The sequence below is a fragment of the Equus quagga genome, chromosome 19 (genome assembly GCF_021613505.1).
Source record: "Equus quagga isolate Etosha38 chromosome 19, UCLA_HA_Equagga_1.0, whole genome shotgun sequence".
Lineage (NCBI taxonomy): Eukaryota > Metazoa > Chordata > Mammalia > Perissodactyla > Equidae > Equus > Equus quagga.
Genome location: NC_060285.1, coordinates 10,619,034 through 10,639,215, shown reverse-complemented (window position 1 = coordinate 10,639,215; position 20,182 = coordinate 10,619,034). Strand labels below are relative to the sequence as shown.

Below are 20,182 nucleotides of genomic sequence, written 5' to 3'. Positions count from 1 at the left end.
TATCATCTCACAATTGAATTATTGTAACTGTTTCCTAAATTGTCTCCCTGATGTCAGTGTTATTTTCTTTATCCATTTTCCGTGTCTCTACCGGCTTAATCCTTCAGCTTGCCCATGCCAACAACCTCCAATCAGAGCTACCTGACATTTTTCCTTTTTTCTACTATAAAGCTTTCCCATTCCTCTGTCTGCCTTTCAGTCTCTACCAAAAGCTACAGCTCTTGCTGTAGCAAACTCTGAATAAACAGCCTCTGTCCTCATTTGGTGGTCTTCATTTATTTCCACAGAATGAATAATCTATGAAAGAAAAAGACATGTTTTTTCCAGTGCATTTTCTAACTTGGTGGGAGGTAAGCCTAGAGCTGCAAGCGGCATCTTGGCTGCTGTGTGGGGAAAGCCTGTCTGAGAACAAAAGCAGCATGGAAATAAGCAGAGCAGGAGATGGAGGCAGCGAGAACAATCCTGATGATGCTGTTTGAGATCGTGGCTCCAGCTGTGGCTAAAGTCAGCTCTACTTCTGAACTTTTCAGGTTAATAAGCCAATAAATTCCTGTCTTGCATTTGTTAGTTTGAGTTTCTGTGGCTTACATCCAAAAGAGTCCTGATTAATAAAATCTTTTTTTTGCGCCCCTCTCTCTCCCTTAAAACAAGGGGCCAGAGCTATTTCTACAGTCAGGTGGTGATGTTTTGGTCACTGGTGACAAATCGAACCCTAGCCTAGAAAAGTTCACTTTTTCTAGATTGCCACTGTACAATCTGCTGTGCCATCCCAAAATTGGCCCCAAGGTTACAGCTTTTTAGTTCACATTTGCATGCTCAGCTACTGTTCTCCAAAGCAGGACATACCCAAGTGGCTGAACTGAGGGGTTTCTAGCCTTAGCCACATGCCATATTGAAACGAGCCTTTCCCACAAAACTGTAGACCCCTGTGTTGAGCCCTGGTTTCCAACCCTATTGCCCACCTCTTGGTAAATTCTCCTTGGTGAGGGGCTACTTAGCTTAACCCAGAAAAATTTTATGAATTTTAAATCTTGGGAGTTTTATTTCCTTCCCTACCAAAAGGCTCTGGGCTCTTATACAAATTACTCCATTCCCTCTACAGGGCTGGGCATAGTGGAGAATCTCTAGGAGATGCCCAGTTTTTATCAAGTAACAAAACCTTCCCTTCCCCAGGACAAAAATATGCATTCATATTTGAATACACAAAGCCTTTTAAGTGACTTTGTAGAATCTAGAAAACCTGCTCCTCGATGACTTTGTCTCTGCTTATTCAGAGAGACAGCTTCTGTGGTCTAAAAAAGTAAAAGGAAAAATAGCTTCTGTCTCCCAATACCCCACACTGTGAACAATTTCTGCTTGTCAGGTTGGTCTCTTTGTTTCGAAATCTCAGCGTCTATACCTTTGCATATGCTGTTCCTCAGCTTAACCTTTCCTCTCCCATTTTTGGAATCCTATAATCCAAGACCACACTGCTGACAAATTAATTATATAATCATTTGCTCTCTCATTCTTTCATAAATATTAGTCTTTTAACTACTGTACACATTCTTTCAGGGCAGGAACCATGCTTTCCTTGCATATTCTTTAGCATTTAGTATTCGATATATAATTGGTGAGTGAATGACTTAATGGATAATCAAATACCTTTTGTAAGAATGGTACTTTCAATAGTTGAATTTTCATACAAGCTGATGCAACATAAGAGATTGAATCTTTTTGAAGTCTATAAAGATTGTCATTGTATATGTTATTAGTATTTTAATTTTTAAATATTTTTGTCATACATTCAAAAACTAGATTTTATTTTTAACAATTAGAAAAACACAATATTATTTTATACATTTCTAAAATTAGTATTTAGAAATTTTACATTTAACTTCAATATTTTTAAAAAGATTTTGAATTCTCTACCCAAAACTTAAAATATAAAAGTCATGCTACCTTTATCACCTAAAATTGTAAAGTTCCTAATTAACTTCCTCTTTATCTTCTCAATAAAATACGTCTGTATCAGAAACACAGTTTTTAAAAGTACTTTCAACTTGTCAAAAAATCAAATGATTAAAATTTGGCTTAATTTAATGTTTCTTTTCTGTTGCTATAAAGGTGAATGTACAGTTTGATATTATAAATACAAAACACTTTTTTGTGTGTCCTGTAAACATTCCTCCTTTAAACATCTCCCTCCTTTGAAATCCTCACCGCTGTAAGTTTTTAAGGGGTAACTGTAGGAGAATGGGATATTTCTGAGCTCATAGATTTTCCATCCGTTTAGTGGCTCACTTTGGAAAGTGAAGTGAGGGAATCAGGTACCCCTTCCCTAACTAGTTTTCAATAGGTTTATTTATTCATATACATACATATGTTCCTGAACTGACATACAATGTATAGTTATTATAAATCAGGGACTTTTAAGATAAATATAAGATTTAAATCTCTTTTGCTGACTTTCCTTTAATAACATGAAAAAAAACCAAACTCTTACTTCAAGATCTGAAATTTCAGGCTGTTTTTCCATTTCTTCAGCTCCTAATAAGCACTAAGAAGCAATTTGCATCAATTCACCACCTACTCCTTGGCATCACCAATTCCTCCAGCAGTTATTGCGAAGGTGGCTTCATTTTCAGGCATCTCAGGACTAACAGAATACAAGGGAACAGAAGTTTATAAAAAGCTCTATTTCTATAAATACTATATTCATGTCACAGGCATCATACTCCTATCAGTCTGAGTCTCCAGAGACATCTCAGAATTGGTACAGCTAAATGTGGACTACAGAATTTACCTACAAGTATCATCAACCCTCATAAACATTTATTGAACAACTTCTATATGTAAAGTTCTGAATGTCAAGAAAAATTACCCCAAACTTGGAAATAGGCAAAAGGGATAACTGGGTATTCTTTCAGTATACTGTCAGGCATTGTGTAGGACCTTTAGGGGTTTATCTGATTCTCAAGGGTTGTGCACCTTTCTCTTGACCAGATTAACGTAGGGGAAAACTGTGAAAGACTTTGAAATTAACTGAAAGATTACTGAGCACCTTCAGTGGAAAAATAGGTTGCCTAGCACATTCTTCCAAGTTACGCAATTCTATGAGGACTCTGTGCCTTTCATTGTCTTTGAGCTATTTACAACTCTGTAAGTTGTAGAAAACTGAGTAATGCAAATTATTCTTGTCCATAGAAATGTAAATTGTGTGAGGAGGAATGCAATTGATTATTGTCCTATGGATATTGGCCCATTTTTGATCAATTTATAATTCATTTCAGCATTCCTTATTTGACTATATATGTGAGGTAATTTTATTTTTCCTTTGATCTGGTTTAAAAATCTTATGGGTTCCTGCATTAGTTAATGAATTAAATAAAATCTTTGACATTTTACAGATGGAGAAAGACAATTACCATATGATTTCACTCCTATGTGGAAAACAAACAAACACATAGATACAGAGAACAGATTGGTGGCAACCAGAGGGGAAGGAGTGGGGGAAGGACGAAAGGGGTAAAAGGGTACATAGGTATGGTGATGGATGGAAACTCGACTTGGTGATGAACACGATGCAGTCTATACAGAAGTTGAAATATAATGATGTACACCTGAAATTTATATAATTTTATAAACTAATGTGACCTCAATAAAAAAAAACTTTGACATTTGTACGTGAGTCATGATTATATACTCTTCTAAATTTTACCTCAATTTATTCTACAACTCTGTAGGAGTAAGATTAATTTGTGCAAAACTGATAGCAATACAGATGATTCTTATCTGAGGGCAATGCAGATGATTCTAGTCCATGGCAATAGAAATGGATTTCATTGTGTAGAGAAGTAATTGATTTCCCTCCAGTAGAAAAGACAACTTCAAATGTTACAATTTATTGCCTGGTAGGATACTAACCAGTTTTGCATCTATTAGTAAATATATTTCAACATTCCTTTGATCGACTATATAAATCTCTGTTCCTCAAATTATCCTTTGAATCAGTGGTTTCTTCATTCATCAAGGAGTCAAATAAAATCTTTGATGCATGTTAATTTTATATTTATTTGCAAGAAAGTCATGTTTTTTAACTTTTTGAAAATCATACTTTTGCATGTACTAAACCCTACAGATTTTACAAAAATGAGACAGCGTCCTTACTCTCAGGAAGTCTAACAGGTGAGCTATGCATATGACAAATATGCAAAGTAAGCTAAGTTTCATAAAGTCAGCATATATCTTATAGAACTCTAAAGAAAGGAGACATTATGCCAGCTAAGTTGACTAGGAGAGGCTTCATAGATAATATCTGAAGAGGCCTTTGAGGCAGAAATGGGGATATTTCAGGTACAGGTAATAGCATGAACAAAAAAATGGGAATAGAGAAGCTTGTTTTGTGTATAAAAATAAGAATTTAGGTTGCATTTGAAACATCTCTGAGACAGTCACGTAGAGGAGTTCTGTAAGCAGTTGGAAATGAGTATCTAAAACTTGAGTAAAAGATTAGACTAGAAATAGAAATTTGAAAATCACTGCCCATGAAAGAAAGGGCCTACTGTACTATGTGCTGTTATTATATCTAGGTTATGGTGACTGTATAGTAATAATAATAGCTTCCATTTATGAAGTATTTACTAATTACTATGTGTTGGGCTCTGTTATATTATTTCATTTAAACTTTATGAGAACACTATTGGGTATGTATTATTTGATGAGGAGTTTTAGGCTGGTTAATTTTAAAACTACAGATGAGAGGCAGGCTCCGAGGAGTAGAATTTGCTTGTCCCTTTGTTGGGAAACATTTACATTTCTAAGGAAAACCTCTATCTGTAAAGATGCCTCCTTGTCTGTGCCAGGAAGAAGGGGGATGGCCTTATCTCTAGAAACTCTTAATGCCAGAGGCAAGAATTTAAGTTGGTTACTGTCTGGCAACCTCATGTAACTGACCCCCCCCACCCCCAAATCCTCCTTTGTCTTTAGCTGAGGATAAAATTCAAGCGGTGGCTTCTGCCATTTACTCAATCCGGTTTGATTCTTATCTAAAATTTGTGGGACCGCCAAATGGCCGGACCCTACGGGCACTGACACCATTTTAATTTTTTTACATATTCCTTTGTCTTGTAAAGAGATAACTCACATACCTATGCCTTAAATTTAGCCTTACTCTCCACCCAACTTTGCAGCAGAAGCGGCAGCAGCAACAAGCCGGCAGCAGCTCCTCCTGCCCAGCAGCGGCTCCTCCTGCCCAGCAGCGGCTCCTCCTGCCCGTGGGCCCTGTCCCCACGCAGCAGCCTGACTGCCCATGGGTCCTGTCCCCATGCTATTCTATTCTCTAAATAAAAGAGCACTACTGCCAGATCTTAAGAGTCTAAGAAATCTTTCTTTCGACTCCTCTGCTCACCGACCCCGCATCATTATTAACCACATTTTATAGATGAGAAGACTGAGGTTCAGAGAGAACTATTTGCCCGAGTTCACATTGCTGGGAAGTGAGGATGCCAGAATTAGAGACTAAGGTATTTGACCCAAAGCTCATGTTCTTAACCACTAGGCTATATTGCGTCTCAAAGTTGTTGTTGTTGTGGTTTTTTTTAATTTTGTTTGTTTGTTTTATTTTGTTTGGAGGGTGGAGATTAGACAGTGCACTTGGAGCACACTATGGGTAAGATTACTTCCCTTAGGAAATAGTAGAGGGTCTCCCCTGCGGATAGCAAATTGTCTGTAGATAAGGTAGGTCTTGCTAGACTAAACCTGGAGTTGAGTAAGAAGGCCTGAGTGGAATTAGAAAATAACCTTTTGGCTTTGATGGAAAATATTAAGTCGGCCACTTACAAATGGCAGGAAGACAAAGAGTTGAGAAAGAGGGAAGCCAACAAAGGTATCTGCAAAGTTGAACCATTTTTTTTTTTTTTGGTACTAGAAACAGAATCAAAAACAATTACTTCAGAAACTTGACCATTTGTATACCTTTTCATTTTTTTATAATTATTTAAAATTTGTTTTTCCTTTGAATTTAGCAGAGTTCTTTACTTTTAATGTCCACTGATCTCAAATATGCTAAGTGGAATAAAATAAATAGGGTTTTTATTCACTTAAAAGTTTTAAGGAAAGAAAAATGTACACTTCAGGGCCAGGTATAGTTAGTTACGGGAGCAGTAATATAGTGACATTCAAGGAAAATGGCTGGGTTCCTTTTTGTAGTCACGTCTGTACACCTGGAAATTTTTATGAGAATGCTTTTCTGCTCAATTCTTGGGAAATTTTGTTTTCTTTTACCAAGAAATGTCTTTCTCTTACATTTGTATAAGGTAGAAGTTGAAGCCATGGAGTAGCTATAGTAGACGAGCTATGACTTCCCTAAATAGAGCATCTCCAATAAACTAAGAACTGGTGTAATGATTAAAAGTGTAGGCCCTAGATTCAAATCCTGGTTCCATCCTTTATTGGTTGTGTGATTTGGGGCAAGTCCACTCATTTATTCATTAAGAAAATATTTTTTGAGCACCTGCTATATCCCTGTGGTAGGCACTTGAGATCTCTAAGTGAAAAAACCAGACAAGGATCCCTGCCCTGTGGAACTCATATTTGCAGGGAGGGAGAGGCAAACAATAAATAATGGACAACAAATAAATATATTATGTGATATGTTAGAAAATGGTAAGTGTTATGGGGAAAGAAGAAATAGAACTGGATAAGGGAGATTGGAAGTGTGGAAATTGGGAGGAAGCTAGTTGCAATTTTAAATAGGGAGATCAAGACAGGCATTGTGGAGAAGGTATCAGTTGATCAAAGACTTGAAGAAGGTGAAGGAGATAACCAAAAAGAGGGCTATGTGGGGAAATGTTAATCCAGGCAGAGAGAACAATAAGGGCAAAGGCCCTAAGGTAGGAGTGTGCCCCGGTATGTTTATAGAACATCAAGGTGCCCATTGAGGTTGAAGCACTGTGAGAAAGGGCGAGAACAGGAGGAACAGGAATAGGGCCATTCATGGGGCCTCTGTGAACCACTGCAGAGACTTGGGCTTTTATTCTGAATTAGGATGGAGAGCCATTGGAGGGTTTTAAGCAGAGGACAGATATGATCTGACTTAGTTTTACAAAGGATCACTCTGGCTTCTGTTTAAAATAGACTGTAGAGGGACTGGCATAAAAACAGACACACAGATCAATGGAACAGAACTGAGAGCCCAGAAATAAACCCACACATTTATGGACAGCTAATTTTTGACAAAGGAGCCAAGAACACACAAAGGGGAAAGGAAAGTCTCTTTAATAAATGGGTTGGGAAAACTAGACAACCACATGCAAAAGAATGAAAGTAGACCATTATCTTACATCATACATAGAAATTAACTCAAAATGGATTAAAAACTTGAGTGTAAGACCTGAAACCATAAAACTGCTAGAAGAAAACATAGGCATTACACTCTTTGACATCGGTCTTATATTTTTGAATATGTCTCCTTAGGCAAGGGAAACAAAAGCAAAAATAAACAAATGGGACTACACCAAACTAAAAACTTCTGCACAGCGAAGGAAACCATCAACAAAATGAAAAGACAACCTACCAGTTGGGAGAAGACCATATATCTGATATGGGGTTAATATCCAAAATATATAAAGAACTCATGTAATTCAACAACATAAAAACAAACAACTCAATTAAGAAATTGGCCAGAGGATCTGAACAGACATTTTTCCAGAGAAGATATACTGATGGCCAAAAGGCACATGAAAAGATGTTCAACATCACTAATTATTAGAGAAATGCAAATCAAAACCACAATGAGATATCACATCATGTCTGTCAGAATGGCTATTATTAAAAAAACAATAACAAGTGTTGGAGCGGATGTGGAGAAAAGGGAACTCTCGTACACTGCTGGTGGGAATGTAAATTGGTGCAGCCACTAAGGAAAACAGTATGGAGATTCCTCAAAAAAATTAAAAATAGTACTACTGTATGATCCAGCTATTCTACTTCTGGGTATTTATCCAAAGAACACAAAACACTAATTCGAAAAGATATATGCACCCCTATGTTCACTGCAACATTATTCACAGTAGCTAAGACTTGGAAACAACCTAAGAACCTATGAATGGATGAACAGATAAAGAAGATGTGGTATATATATAAATGGAATACTACTCAGCCATAGAAAGAAGAAATCTTGCTATTTGCAACAACATGGATGGATCTTGAGGATACTGTGCTAAGTAAAATAAGTCAGATGGAGAAAGGCAATTACTGTATGATTTCACTCATATGTGAAAGATAAACAAACAGACACATAGATACAGAGAATAGATTGGTTACCAGGGGGAAAGGAAGGTGGGCAGAGGATGAAAGGGATAAAGGGGCACATTTGTATGGTGACAGATGGCAACTAGATTTTAGGTAGTGAACACAATGTAGTCCATACAGAAGTCGAAATATAGTGATGTACACCTGAAATTTATATAATGTTATAAACCAATGTTACCTCAATTAAAAAAAAAGACTGTAGAGTAGCAATGGTTACCTAACTGGTTGGGGTCTTAGTTTCCTCATGTGTAAAATGGGGATAACGACTTCTATCTCTTAAGGTGGTGGTTATAAACAATGAAATATATATATAAAGCACTTGGCAGGGCCTAGCACATTGTAGCCACTCAATAGGTGTTAGCTGTCATTATTAGCATCGACATCTTCTCTACCAAAAAGTTTTCTAAAACCACAGAGAATTCTTTGTGAGAAATCTTTAGGGACCAGAAAGAAGGGAGTATATGCTGCACAGCAAACTAAATTTTGACATTTTAAGCTCTGACCTAGTTTTGCTATTTTTACTCAAATTTATGGAAATTTGACATAACTAACTTCTATGATAACTTTAATTATCCTTTATTGAGTCTGCAGAACTCTAGTATTCTCTTAGGACTGTAAGAACTGCAAGACTGTTTGTTCCTGCAAATTTGGAGGACTTGATGAAATATACAAATGATTGAAAAAGTAGATGGAGTTCATTTATTTGTTAATTCAATGAATAGTTATCGAATTCCTGCTGTGTGCTAAGTACCATGCTAGGTGCTGGGAACATTAGTGGACCAGACTCAGTCCCTGTTGTGAGGGAGGCGTACATGTCAGTAGCCAGTTACAATTTGGAGTGAAAAATGTTTGGGAAAGTTCTAAGCACAGCAATCTGTCCAAGATATAAAACAAGAAATTTTAGTAAAAAGATGGAACAATGTTACTATCTAATTCAACACAGAACATTTGTAGCAAATTTTTAGAGACTGCTGAAGCTCCATAAAACACAGCATTTATATATTATAGTCTCCTACCAGGGATAGGTGATGAAAAGCAAAATGGTCTGAATAAAAACCAGATACAGGAGGAACTGATTATTTAATATTTATTCAATGACAATACATAATAAGTACTGTGATTCATAGCAAAAGCCAGATTAAGAGCTCATCTGATTTCTTTCTGGCCAATTTTCCCTCCCTGAGGTAAAGAGTTATTACAAATCTTTGCCTTGTTGCTCAGGTTGGCTAATCATTCAGTCACAAATACTGCACATCTATGATGTCCCAGGCCCTGGGAATACAGTGGTGAGCAAGAGAACAGTGTCCCTATCTTCAGTGTATTTCCTGTCTAGCGGGGATAATCTATGTTACAGAAGTCATTACCAATGGATTGTAAGCTCCATGAGGGCAGGGCCTTGTCTTGTTGTTTTGCTCACTGCTCTATCCCCAGAACCTAGAATAGCTGATACGCAGTAGGTTTCTCTGTAAAAATGTGTTTATAATTCTTAATTAAATAAGTAAAGTACTGTGAAAGAATATAAGGTATAAAATAGGGTACAGTGTAGACTGTGAGGGTCAGGGGAGTTTCCCTGAGGAAGTGATGTTTAAATTGGAACTTGAAAAGAAAACTGGCAGAAAGAAAGGACTTCCATATATTCCTGTCATACTCTGTACTTTCCTTGCACTTGCCACACTTCAGTTGGAATTGATTATTTCATTATCTAGCTTCGCTGTAAGCTTTGGAAGGTCAGGGACCAAGTCTATTTGTCAACAGACTCCCTGAATCCCTAGAACCTAGTGCATAGTAGGGAGGTCCCAATGAATTGAATAATTTTTCAGAAGGAAATTCAAACATGTAGTGTTTGCCAGTAGTATAATTATAGCCTTAGGAGAGGCAATTCTATTTAATACCATATGCACAAGAATCTGATTAAGAATAACATATTTACCTGTCATAAATCTTGGCAATTCTCAGTTCTCCTCTTCCCTTTCGCAAGCTTATTCTTGTTGTTGAAGCATGAGCCAAAATGTGTCCCCCAATGGGTTTTTTGGGGTCTGCCTGAAAACTGAATTAATAAAACACCTTTTCAGGTTTCATCATATGGGCTATATATAGTAATATCTACAATTACAAGGCAACTTTTCTGTGGAGGATGGCAGGGGATGGGGCAGGCGGGTGTTCTAAACAAACAGAGGCTTGTTCATAAACTATGGAGTGGAGTAGGATTTGGAGCTGCAATATATCCCACTGCCATCCAGCTCGGGCTTCTGAGATTCTTATGATAATAGTTGATGTTTCGTTTGATTTTTTTTTTAATTCTTCTCCCCAAAGTCCCCCAGCACATAGCTGTCTATTCTAGTCGTCAGTGCCTCTGATTGTGCTATGTGGGACGCTGCCTCAGCATGGCCTGATGAACGATGCCATGTCCACACCCAGGATCTGAACCGGTGAAATCCTGGGCCGGCGAAATCCTGGGTGGCCGAAGCAGGGTGTGCAAACTTAACGACGGGGCCGGCCCCTTATTTGATTTTTTAAAAAGAAAAAACGCAAATAAAACATTATTCACTGTCTTAGGATAACTCTTAGGGTTAAGCAATTTTTCTTCTTTACAAAATACAAAGATTGAATGTATTTATTCATTCATTCATATCAGAAATATTTATTAATAGCCTACTATGTGCCAAGCACTATTCTAGTCTAATGAATAAGAAATACCCAACTCTCTCTCATGATGCCATGATGTAAATAAGAGCAGATTGAGAACCTCCTTCTTGTACATTAACTATATGTTGGAAGCCTTCAATGTTGTACTGGTTATGCATAGACAGTGAGAATAATCTTGGAAATATCTTTGTCTTTATCATTGATGCCTAAAGTTTATTCTTTTAAAATAGGAGACAGAAGAGATTAGCTCTTACTATGTCTGTTCATATGGATTAAAAAAATATATTGTGATTACAAGGTAGTTAAAAATATTATTGACACTCATCTTGAGAGAGATACTCACTAGGGGACCAACACTCACTTGTCAGGAAGTGAAAGGTTTTCTTTTCTTCTTTTAATTTTTTTTTTTAAGGATTGGCACCTGGGCTAACAACTGTTGCCCATCTTTTTTTTTTTTTCTTTTTCTGCTTTATTTCCCAACACCAACCCCCGCCCGCCCCCCACCCCGGTACATAGTTGTATATCTTAGTTGCAGGTCCTTCTAGTTGTGGGATGTGGGACGCTGCCTCAACGTGGCCTGACGAGCGGTGCCATGTCCGCGCCCAGGATCCGAACTCTGGGCCACCACAGTGGAACGCGCGAACTTAACCACTCCGCCACAGGGCCGGCCCCAGGAAGTGAAAGGTTTTCACACGCCTAATAGTGAGCCCTTCCCAAAAGCCTGGGTGCACAAATCCTCAACAAAATGCTAGCAAACCAAATCCAGCAGCATATGAATAGGATTATATACCATGACCAAGTAGGATTTATTCTAGGAATGTAAGAGTAGTTCAACATAGGAAAATCATCAATGTACTATACCACATCAATAGAATGAAGGAAAAAAACCCCACACGATCATCTCAATTGATGTAGAAGAAAACCTAGGCTTATAAATCATCGATAAAGGGAACTGAACATAAACTAACAAGTTATGCTTGATCAAAATAAACTGTGGTATAGCATAATAGCCTCAGCTCTGGGAGAACATAGTTACAAGTCAATTCAAATTCTGCTTGCTTCAGGAAGGTGTTCAGGATTCTGGTTACTTTAAGCATAAGGCTTGGTGTAGTGAGGGTGTGGCTGATTGACATGAGATTAAACAGATTGTAGGTTGGTGGGGATAAGAAGCTCTCTGGTAAAGGAGTCTGCTAATATAGACTGCTGCTTGATTAAATGGCTCAGAGGTTAGGACCAGAAGATCCCTGGCTGAGGTTGGATAGGACTGGTTAAGATTCAGCAGGTCCACTGTGGGAAAGAAGACAGAGAGTTCGTTTTGGAGTTTTGGAGTGAACCACTATGAAGAAAGCAGCAGCCAGGCAGTTGAGACTGACAACGGTTAAGAAGTCAGAAGATTGGGTTGCTTTACTCAGGCCGCTGAAGGGGGGGGGTGGTTACGCAATAAAGCCACCTCAGTTGAATGGAATAGCTAGAGGTGAGTTGTCTCTGTAATGCTTACAGATCAATGCCACTCTTTTTAATGGAATGGCTCTAAACTATCCATGTTGTGGGTGGTTCTTAAAGTCTTAAAAGAATCCTATATGCTAGAGGCCCTGATGATATTCTCAACTGGGCTGTGAACTCTGAACTTGCAAACGCTATATTTATGCTTCTCTAATGCATTTTTCATGTTCTGCCTTTAATGCAGTTATTATTCACATATTATATTTCCCCTCAATTGCTCTCCTATTACCCATGAGTAAGCTCCTTAAGGGCAGACGACACTGTATGTAGCTCTGTAGCAACAGCCACATGGCGAGTGCTCGAAATATTCTTTGAACTTAAGATAGGAAGGTACAAAAGTACCACGGAGAATATTGGACTGGAGAAAGATTGATGCTTTCACAGAAGGTAGACCAGTTAGGAATTTCTATCAACAGGAGACAAGAAAGGATAGTCAGGGTCAGCTAAAAAGGCAGAGAGAAGTCTTTTCGTTTTTTGGTTTTCTTTTTAAAGATTGGCACCTGAGCTAACAACTGTTGCCAATCTTTTTTTTTCCTCCCCAAATCCCCCCAGCACATAGTTGTGTATTGTTTTTACAGAGAGAAGTTTTAACAGCTTTGTTACTGCTTCTCACAGATGGTCTCTCACTACTCCTTAGTGATTCTCCTATATGAGTGTGGTTAGCTTCACCTCCCCTTTTCCAAACCTCAGTCATCGCCTTAAGCCCCCTTTTCCATTCTTGTTCCCTCACCTCGGACGACATTGCCTGCTTCTTCACAAAGAAAACGAGGGCTCTCAGGAAGAGGCTCCACCAACTTACCCTTCTTTATATCTGCTATCTACATACTTACCTACAGTTGTACTCATTATTCCTCCTTCCCTCTCAAAACTCTTTCCTTTTTTATTATTTCAGCAAGTCCTTTTATACCTTGATGCCTTTGTGCACACACAATTCCCTCTGAAATGAAAGCCCCTTTCCCACTGTCTTTGTTCATTTAGCTACTACTCACCCATCAAGTGTCATCCCTTCTTGGAAACCTTGCCTGATCACCCAAAACAGAGTAGAGTCTGCCTCCTCTGTGCTCTCATACCACCTCTATGCCTCTATTCCTATACATTCCTCTATTAAAGCATGCTACATGGTAATTTTTAATTCATGGGTCTCACTCTCCCACTATAATCTAAATCCTTGTTTATCTTTGTAACGCCAGTGCCTAGGAAAGTGCCTATAATATAGAAGACACTCAAAAAATATTGTTGAATGGATACAGAGGAGAAGACAATTTGGGTCTCTCCAGTCTAGATCCTTTTGGATACAGATTTATGACATATTTTCAAAGAAACTGTAATTCAAGGAACTTTTAAAGGGTATTCTGACAGAAAGGCAAGCGTAAAAGGAAGTAGGATTTCCCCCTAATTGAAGTAATCACCCCCACTACAGATAATCTAAAGAAGAGTAGGAAGCTGGAGCTTCTAGAAACATAATTATGTTTTTTTCTTAGCAAACTATTGTTTGCTGTTACCAATGTGGTACCCTATGCACAAAAGAGAATTGGCTCCAAGCTAATAGCAAAAAAAAGAAAGCAGGTGTTACAATACCTATATCAGACAAAGTAGACTTCAAGATAAGACAGGTAAAGAAAGACAAAGAGGGGCAGTATGTAATGATCAAAGGGACACTCCACCAAGAAGACGTAACGCTTATAAATATCTATGCACCCAATGCAGGAGCTCCAAAACATAACGCAACTATTAGCAAACCTAAAGGAGACAGTAATAATAACACAATAATAGTAGGGGACCTCAACACTCCACTCACATCAATGGATAGATCATCCAGACAGAAAATCAACAAGGAAACAGTGGAATTAAATGAAAAGCTAGACCAGTTGGACTTAACAGACATATATAGAACACTGCGTCCAAAAACAGCAGAATACAAATTCTTCTCAAGTGTGCACAGAACATTCTCAAGGATAGATCATATGTTGGGAAACAAGGCAAACCTTAATAAATTTAAGAAGGTTGAAATAATAACAAGCACCTTCTCTGATCACAATGCTACAAAGCTAGAAATTAATTACAAGAAAAAAGCTGAGAAAGGGACAAAGATGTGGAGACCAAACAACATGCTATTGAACAACCAATGGATCATTGAATAAATTAAAGAAGAAATCAAAAAATATCTGGAGACAAATGAAAATGGAAACATACCATACCAACTCATATGGGATACAGCAAAAGTGGTCCTAAGAGGGAAATTCATCGCAACACAGGCTCACCTTAACAAACAAGAAAAATCCCAAACAAGCAATCTCAAACTACACCTAACTGAATTAGAACAAGAAGAACAAACAAAGCCCAAAGTCAGCAGAAGGAGAGAAATAATAAAAATCAGAGCAGAAATAAATGCAACCGAAACAAAAAAAGGCAGTAGAAACAATCAATGAAACAAAGAGGTAGTTCTTTGAGAAGATAAACAAAATTGACAAATCCCTAGCCAGACTTACAAAGAAAAAAAGAGAGAAAGCTCAGATAAATAAAATTAGAAATGAAAGAGGAGAAATAACAATGGGTACCACAGAAATACAATAGATTATAAGAGAATACTATGAAAAGCTATATGCCCAGAAAATGGACAATCTAGAAGAAATGGATAAATTCTTAGACTCTTACAACCTCCCAAAGCTGAATCAAGAAGAAATAGATAATCTGAACAGACCAATCACAAGTAAAGAGATTGAAACAGTAATCAAAAGCATCCCAAAAAATAAAAGCCCAGGACCAGATGGCTTCCCTGGAGAATTCTACCAAACTTTCAGAGAGGATTTAATACCTATCCTTCTCAAGCTATTCCAAAAAATTAGGAAAGACGAAACGCTTCCTAACACATTCTACGAGGCCAACATCACTCTGATACCAAAGCCTGACAAGGACAACACAAAAAAGGAAAACTACAGGCTGATATCGATGATGAACATAGATGCAAAAATCCTCAACAAAATCTTGGCAACCCGAATATAGCAATACATCAAAAAGATCATACATCATGATCAAGCAGGATTTCTACCAGGGACGCAGGGATGGTTCAACATCCGCAAATCAATCAATGTGATACACCACATCAACAAACTGAGGAATAAAACCATATGATCATCTCAATAGATGCAGAGAAAGCATTTGACAAGATCCAACAGCCATTTATGATAAAAACTCTTAACAAAATGGGGATAGAAGGAAATTATCTCAACATAATAAAGGCCATATATGACAAACCCACAGCCAACATCATACTCATTGGGCAAAAACTGAACACCATCCCTCTGAGAACAGGAACAGGACAAGGATGCCCACTATCACCACTCTTATTCAACATAGTACTGGAGGCTTCGGCCAGAGCAATTAGGCAAGAGAAAGGAATAAAAGGAATCCAAATAGGGAGTGAAGAAGTGAAACTCTCACTGATTGCAGACGACATGATCTTACATATAGAAAACCCTAAAGAATCCATCGGAAAACTATTAGAAATAATCAATAACTACAGTAAAGTTGCAGGGTACAAAATCAACTCACGAAAATCAGTTGCATTTCTATACTCTAATAACAGACTTACAGAAAGAGAACTCAAGAATACAATTCCATTTACAATTGCAACTAAAAGAATAAAATATCTAGGAATAAATTTAACCAAGGAGGTGAAGGACTTATGCAATGAAAACTATGAGATATTATTGAAAGAAATACATGATGACATAAAGAAACGGAAAGAGATTCCATGTACGTGGATCGGAAGAATAAACATAGTTAAAATGTCCATACTACCCAAAGCAATCTACAGATTCAACACAATCCCAATGAGAATCCCAATGACATTCTTCACGGGACTAGAACAAAGAATCCCAAAATTCATATGGGGCAACTCAAGACCCCAAATTGCTAAAGCAATCCTGAGAAAAAAGAACAAAGCTGGAGGCATCACAATCCCTGACTTCAAAATGTACTACAAAACCATAGTGATCAAAACGGCATGGTACTGGTACAAAAACAGGCACACAGATCAATGGAACAGAACTGAAGGCCCAGAAATAAAACTGTACATCTACGGACAGCTAATCTTTGACAAAGGTGCCAAGAACGTACAACGGAGAAAAGACAGTCTCTTCAATAAATGGTATTGGGAAATCTGGACAACCACTTGCAAAAGAATGAAAGTAGCCATTATCTCGTGCCATACATAAAAATAAACTCAAAATGGATCAAAGACTTGAAGATAAGTCCTGAAACCATAAAACTCCTGGAAGATAATATAGGTAGTATACTCTTTGACATCAAACTTAAAAGGATCTTTTTGAATACCATATCTTCTCAGACAAGGGAAACAAAAGAAAAAATAAACAAGTGGGGCTTCATCAGACTAAAGAGCTTCTCCAAGGTAAAAGAAACTAGGATCAAAATAAAAAGACAATCCACCAACTGGGAGAAAATATTTGCAAATCATATATCTGACAAGGGGCTAATCTCCATAATATATAAGGAACTCACACAGCTGAACAACAAAAAAACAAACAGCCCAATCAAAAAATGGACAGAGGATATGAATAGATATTTTTCCAAAGAAGATACACAGATGGCTAATAAGCACGTGAAAAGATGTTCAACATCACTAACCATCAGGGAAATGCAAATCAAAACTACACTAAGATACCACCTTACGCCCATTAAAATGGCTATAATCACTAAGACTAAAAATAACAAATGTTGGAGAGGGTGTGGAGACAAGGGAACCCTCATACACTGCTGGTGGCAATGCAAACTGGTGCAGCCACTACGGAAAGCAGTATGCAGATTCCTCAAAAGACTAAAAATAGAACTACCATATGACTCAGCTATCCCACTACTGGGTTTCTACCCAAACAACTTGAAATCAACAATCCAAAGTGACATATGTACCCCTATGTTCATTGCAGCAGTATTCACAATAGCCAAGACATGGAAGCAATCCAACTGCCCATCGACTGATGATTGGATAAAGAAGATGTGGTGTATATATATATATATATATATATATATATATATATACAATGGAATACCACTCAGCCATAAAAAAGACAAAATCATCCCATTTGCAACAACGTGGATGGACCTGGAGGGAATTATGTTAAGCGAAATATGCCAGACTGCGAAAGACAAACACTGTATGATTTCACTCATATATGGAATACAAACACACACATGGACAAAGAAAACAGTTCAGTGGTTACCAGGGGAAGGGGGGGTGGAGGGATGGGCACAGGGGGTGAAGGGGAGCACTTATGTGGTGACAGACAAGAAATAATGTACAACTGAAATTTCACAATGATGTAAACTATTATGAACTCAATTTAAAAAAAAACAAGAGAGAATAGGTACTACTGCTTGTCACTGATTACTCCAGGTGAAGGGCCTAAATGTTTAGAATGTCATCTCCAAAGGGAGATGATTTTAAATGAACTAAATTGGGAAATAAATTACAGGGTTTGTGAAAGTGCTAAGAAAACATATAGGAAAGATATTATGGGGAGAAAAAAAGTCCTCAAAAATCACTCATAAACTAAGAGCTGTACTTAATCAAAATAGATTGCAAGACAGCATAACAGCTTTAGCTCTGGAACAATATCAAGCCAATTCAAATTTTACTTGCTCCATCAAGGTATTAAGGATTCTGTGTAGAATTTTGTGTAGAATTTATGGCTCTTAACCTTCCTTATAGGACACTAACACTTTGATAATTTAATAAAAGATAGAGACTCTCCCCCAGAAAAAGGCACATATGCACATATACAAACATTTTCATGTAAGTTGAGGAGATACATGGTTTTTCCCCTCTCTGGTGCAGATGAGTATTATTAACAACCAAGATTTACTGAGTCCTTACTATGTGGCAGACACTCTTCTAACTCATCTAATTATTTCCCTTTGCTTAGATTCCACATTTAGTAAACAACTTTGGATTAAAATTTGGATTCCTATAGAGGTCTGCCTACCGGTCACAAGAACCTCAAATGTAGCTATGTTTTTCATTATCAGTCAACTGACCCTCTGATCTTTCGTTGGGTCTCATAAGCTTGATTAATATGAGTCTGACCCCCGCTCCCCTCTGAGAGATGGACTGGTTCTCAGCAGGCTGATCAAATAAAATCTCTGCCTGCAAGGCCGAGGGCCCTGAATTCTGGTCAATTCACCAGAGTAATGGACGCATCCCTACAAAGCCTCTTAAATGACAGCATGCCAACCTTTCCCTAGGCACGTACAGCCCTGATGTACTGGGTGAGTTTTGGAGTTAGACCTGGGCTCAAATTTTGGCTTATCAGCCAGCCGGGTGACCTCAGGAAAATTGTTTAACCATTCTAAGTGTCTGCTTCTTCATTTTAAATGGGGATAATAACTGCACCTAAGTGGTGGGATAGTTGTGAGAATAAAACGAAGTAATTTAGGTAAGGCATTAGCCTAGTGACTATAATTATTATCTGCTTTCCTAATCCTGACTCAAACACCTATTATTTATGTTATGTTGGGCTAGTTACTTATTTTTATGAATCTCAGTTTCTTTAACTGTAAAATGGGAAAAAAAAGACCTTACCTCTTAGGGCTCTTGTGAGGATTCAAGATATATTTAATATAACTTGTTGGGAGCCAGGTCATTTATACACATTAGCTCTATCCTTACAGTAATCCGGGCACATAAGAAATACTCAACAACTGGTAACTAATATTATTTAACTAAACAATTCAGTTAAAACAGTCACTCTTTCAGTGACATGTAGACCAAGAAACTTCTTAAAGTTCCCTTGAGCCTCCTGAGTATTCTAGCAGTTATAACAAAGTCTTGAGTAAAGTTCAAGAAGGTGTAATAGCATTCCACATTCTTTTAGAGGGCTTTAATTTACTTCTATTTCTGAGCAAGTAAAAACAGCTTCAGAAAACCACCCACATCCCTGCTTTAGCCTATTCTCTTATTTCCCCTTCTTTTATATTTTCTTCTCCTCTTCTTTCCTTCTTTACTCAGGGGCTAGGGGAGTATGATGAGAAAGAGGAAGAGATGGGGTGGATATTGGGAATATAGAGGGGCCAAGAAAGATTGTTTCATTTATCCCTGTCTGATTGAACAGGATACAACATATTATATTGTTGAAGGTAAGACCCACAACAGCCTGACCTCCCAACTTCAAATTAGGTGCTGGGGTCATGTAGTATAGGATTATGGTGATGGTAGGGCAGGGGATATTTTTCTGGGAGTAGGATGGGGAGGGTAGCACAGGGAGGCTAAAAGAGCATCAACTGTGAAGTCAGAGATACCTGGGTTCAAATCTGGGCTTCTGTTTTTTAACTGTGTGAATTAGCAAGTACCAAGTACTCTAGGCCTCTATTTCCTCCTTTATAAATTAGGAACAATAATAGTATCCACCTCAAATACTGATTGGAGCGGGCACCTTGAGCGGCCCGGGCAAGGGTAACCTTGTGGGACAACTGGTACTCTTGGTAGTTTGACTTGCAAAGGGGTAAGCTTACAGATGGAAGTTTTGAGAAGGAGTCCATTAAGGAGAGAAAGGCTGAGTGAGCATGCCCAAGAATGAGGAGCATGCTTTGAGATTAGGGGACGATAGGAAGAGAGCTGTCCAAAGAGAAGAGTGTTGGGGAAAGAGAAGAGACAGGTTTTTTTTTTTTTTTTTTTCTGCTTTATCTCCCCTAATCCCCCCTGGTACATAGTTGTATATCTTAGTTG

At 37.9% G+C, this 20,182-nt stretch overlaps 1 protein-coding gene across 1 annotated transcript in view; it reads right to left on the bottom strand.

Moving 5' to 3' along the window:
- Window positions 1-1,959: 1,959 nt before the first annotated feature.
- The window catches only part of DMC1 (DNA meiotic recombinase 1), a 39,407-nt gene continuing 21,184 nt past the window's right edge, over window positions 1,960-20,182 (bottom strand). The window contains exons 13-14 of the mRNA XM_046646635.1: window positions 10,223-10,339; window positions 1,960-2,638 (exon numbers count right to left, since the gene is read on the bottom strand). Of these exons, the coding sequence (XP_046502591.1) occupies window positions 2,569-2,638; window positions 10,223-10,339 (187 nt within the window). The 3' untranslated portion in view covers window positions 1,960-2,568. The remainder of the gene's footprint in view (window positions 2,639-10,222; window positions 10,340-20,182) is intronic.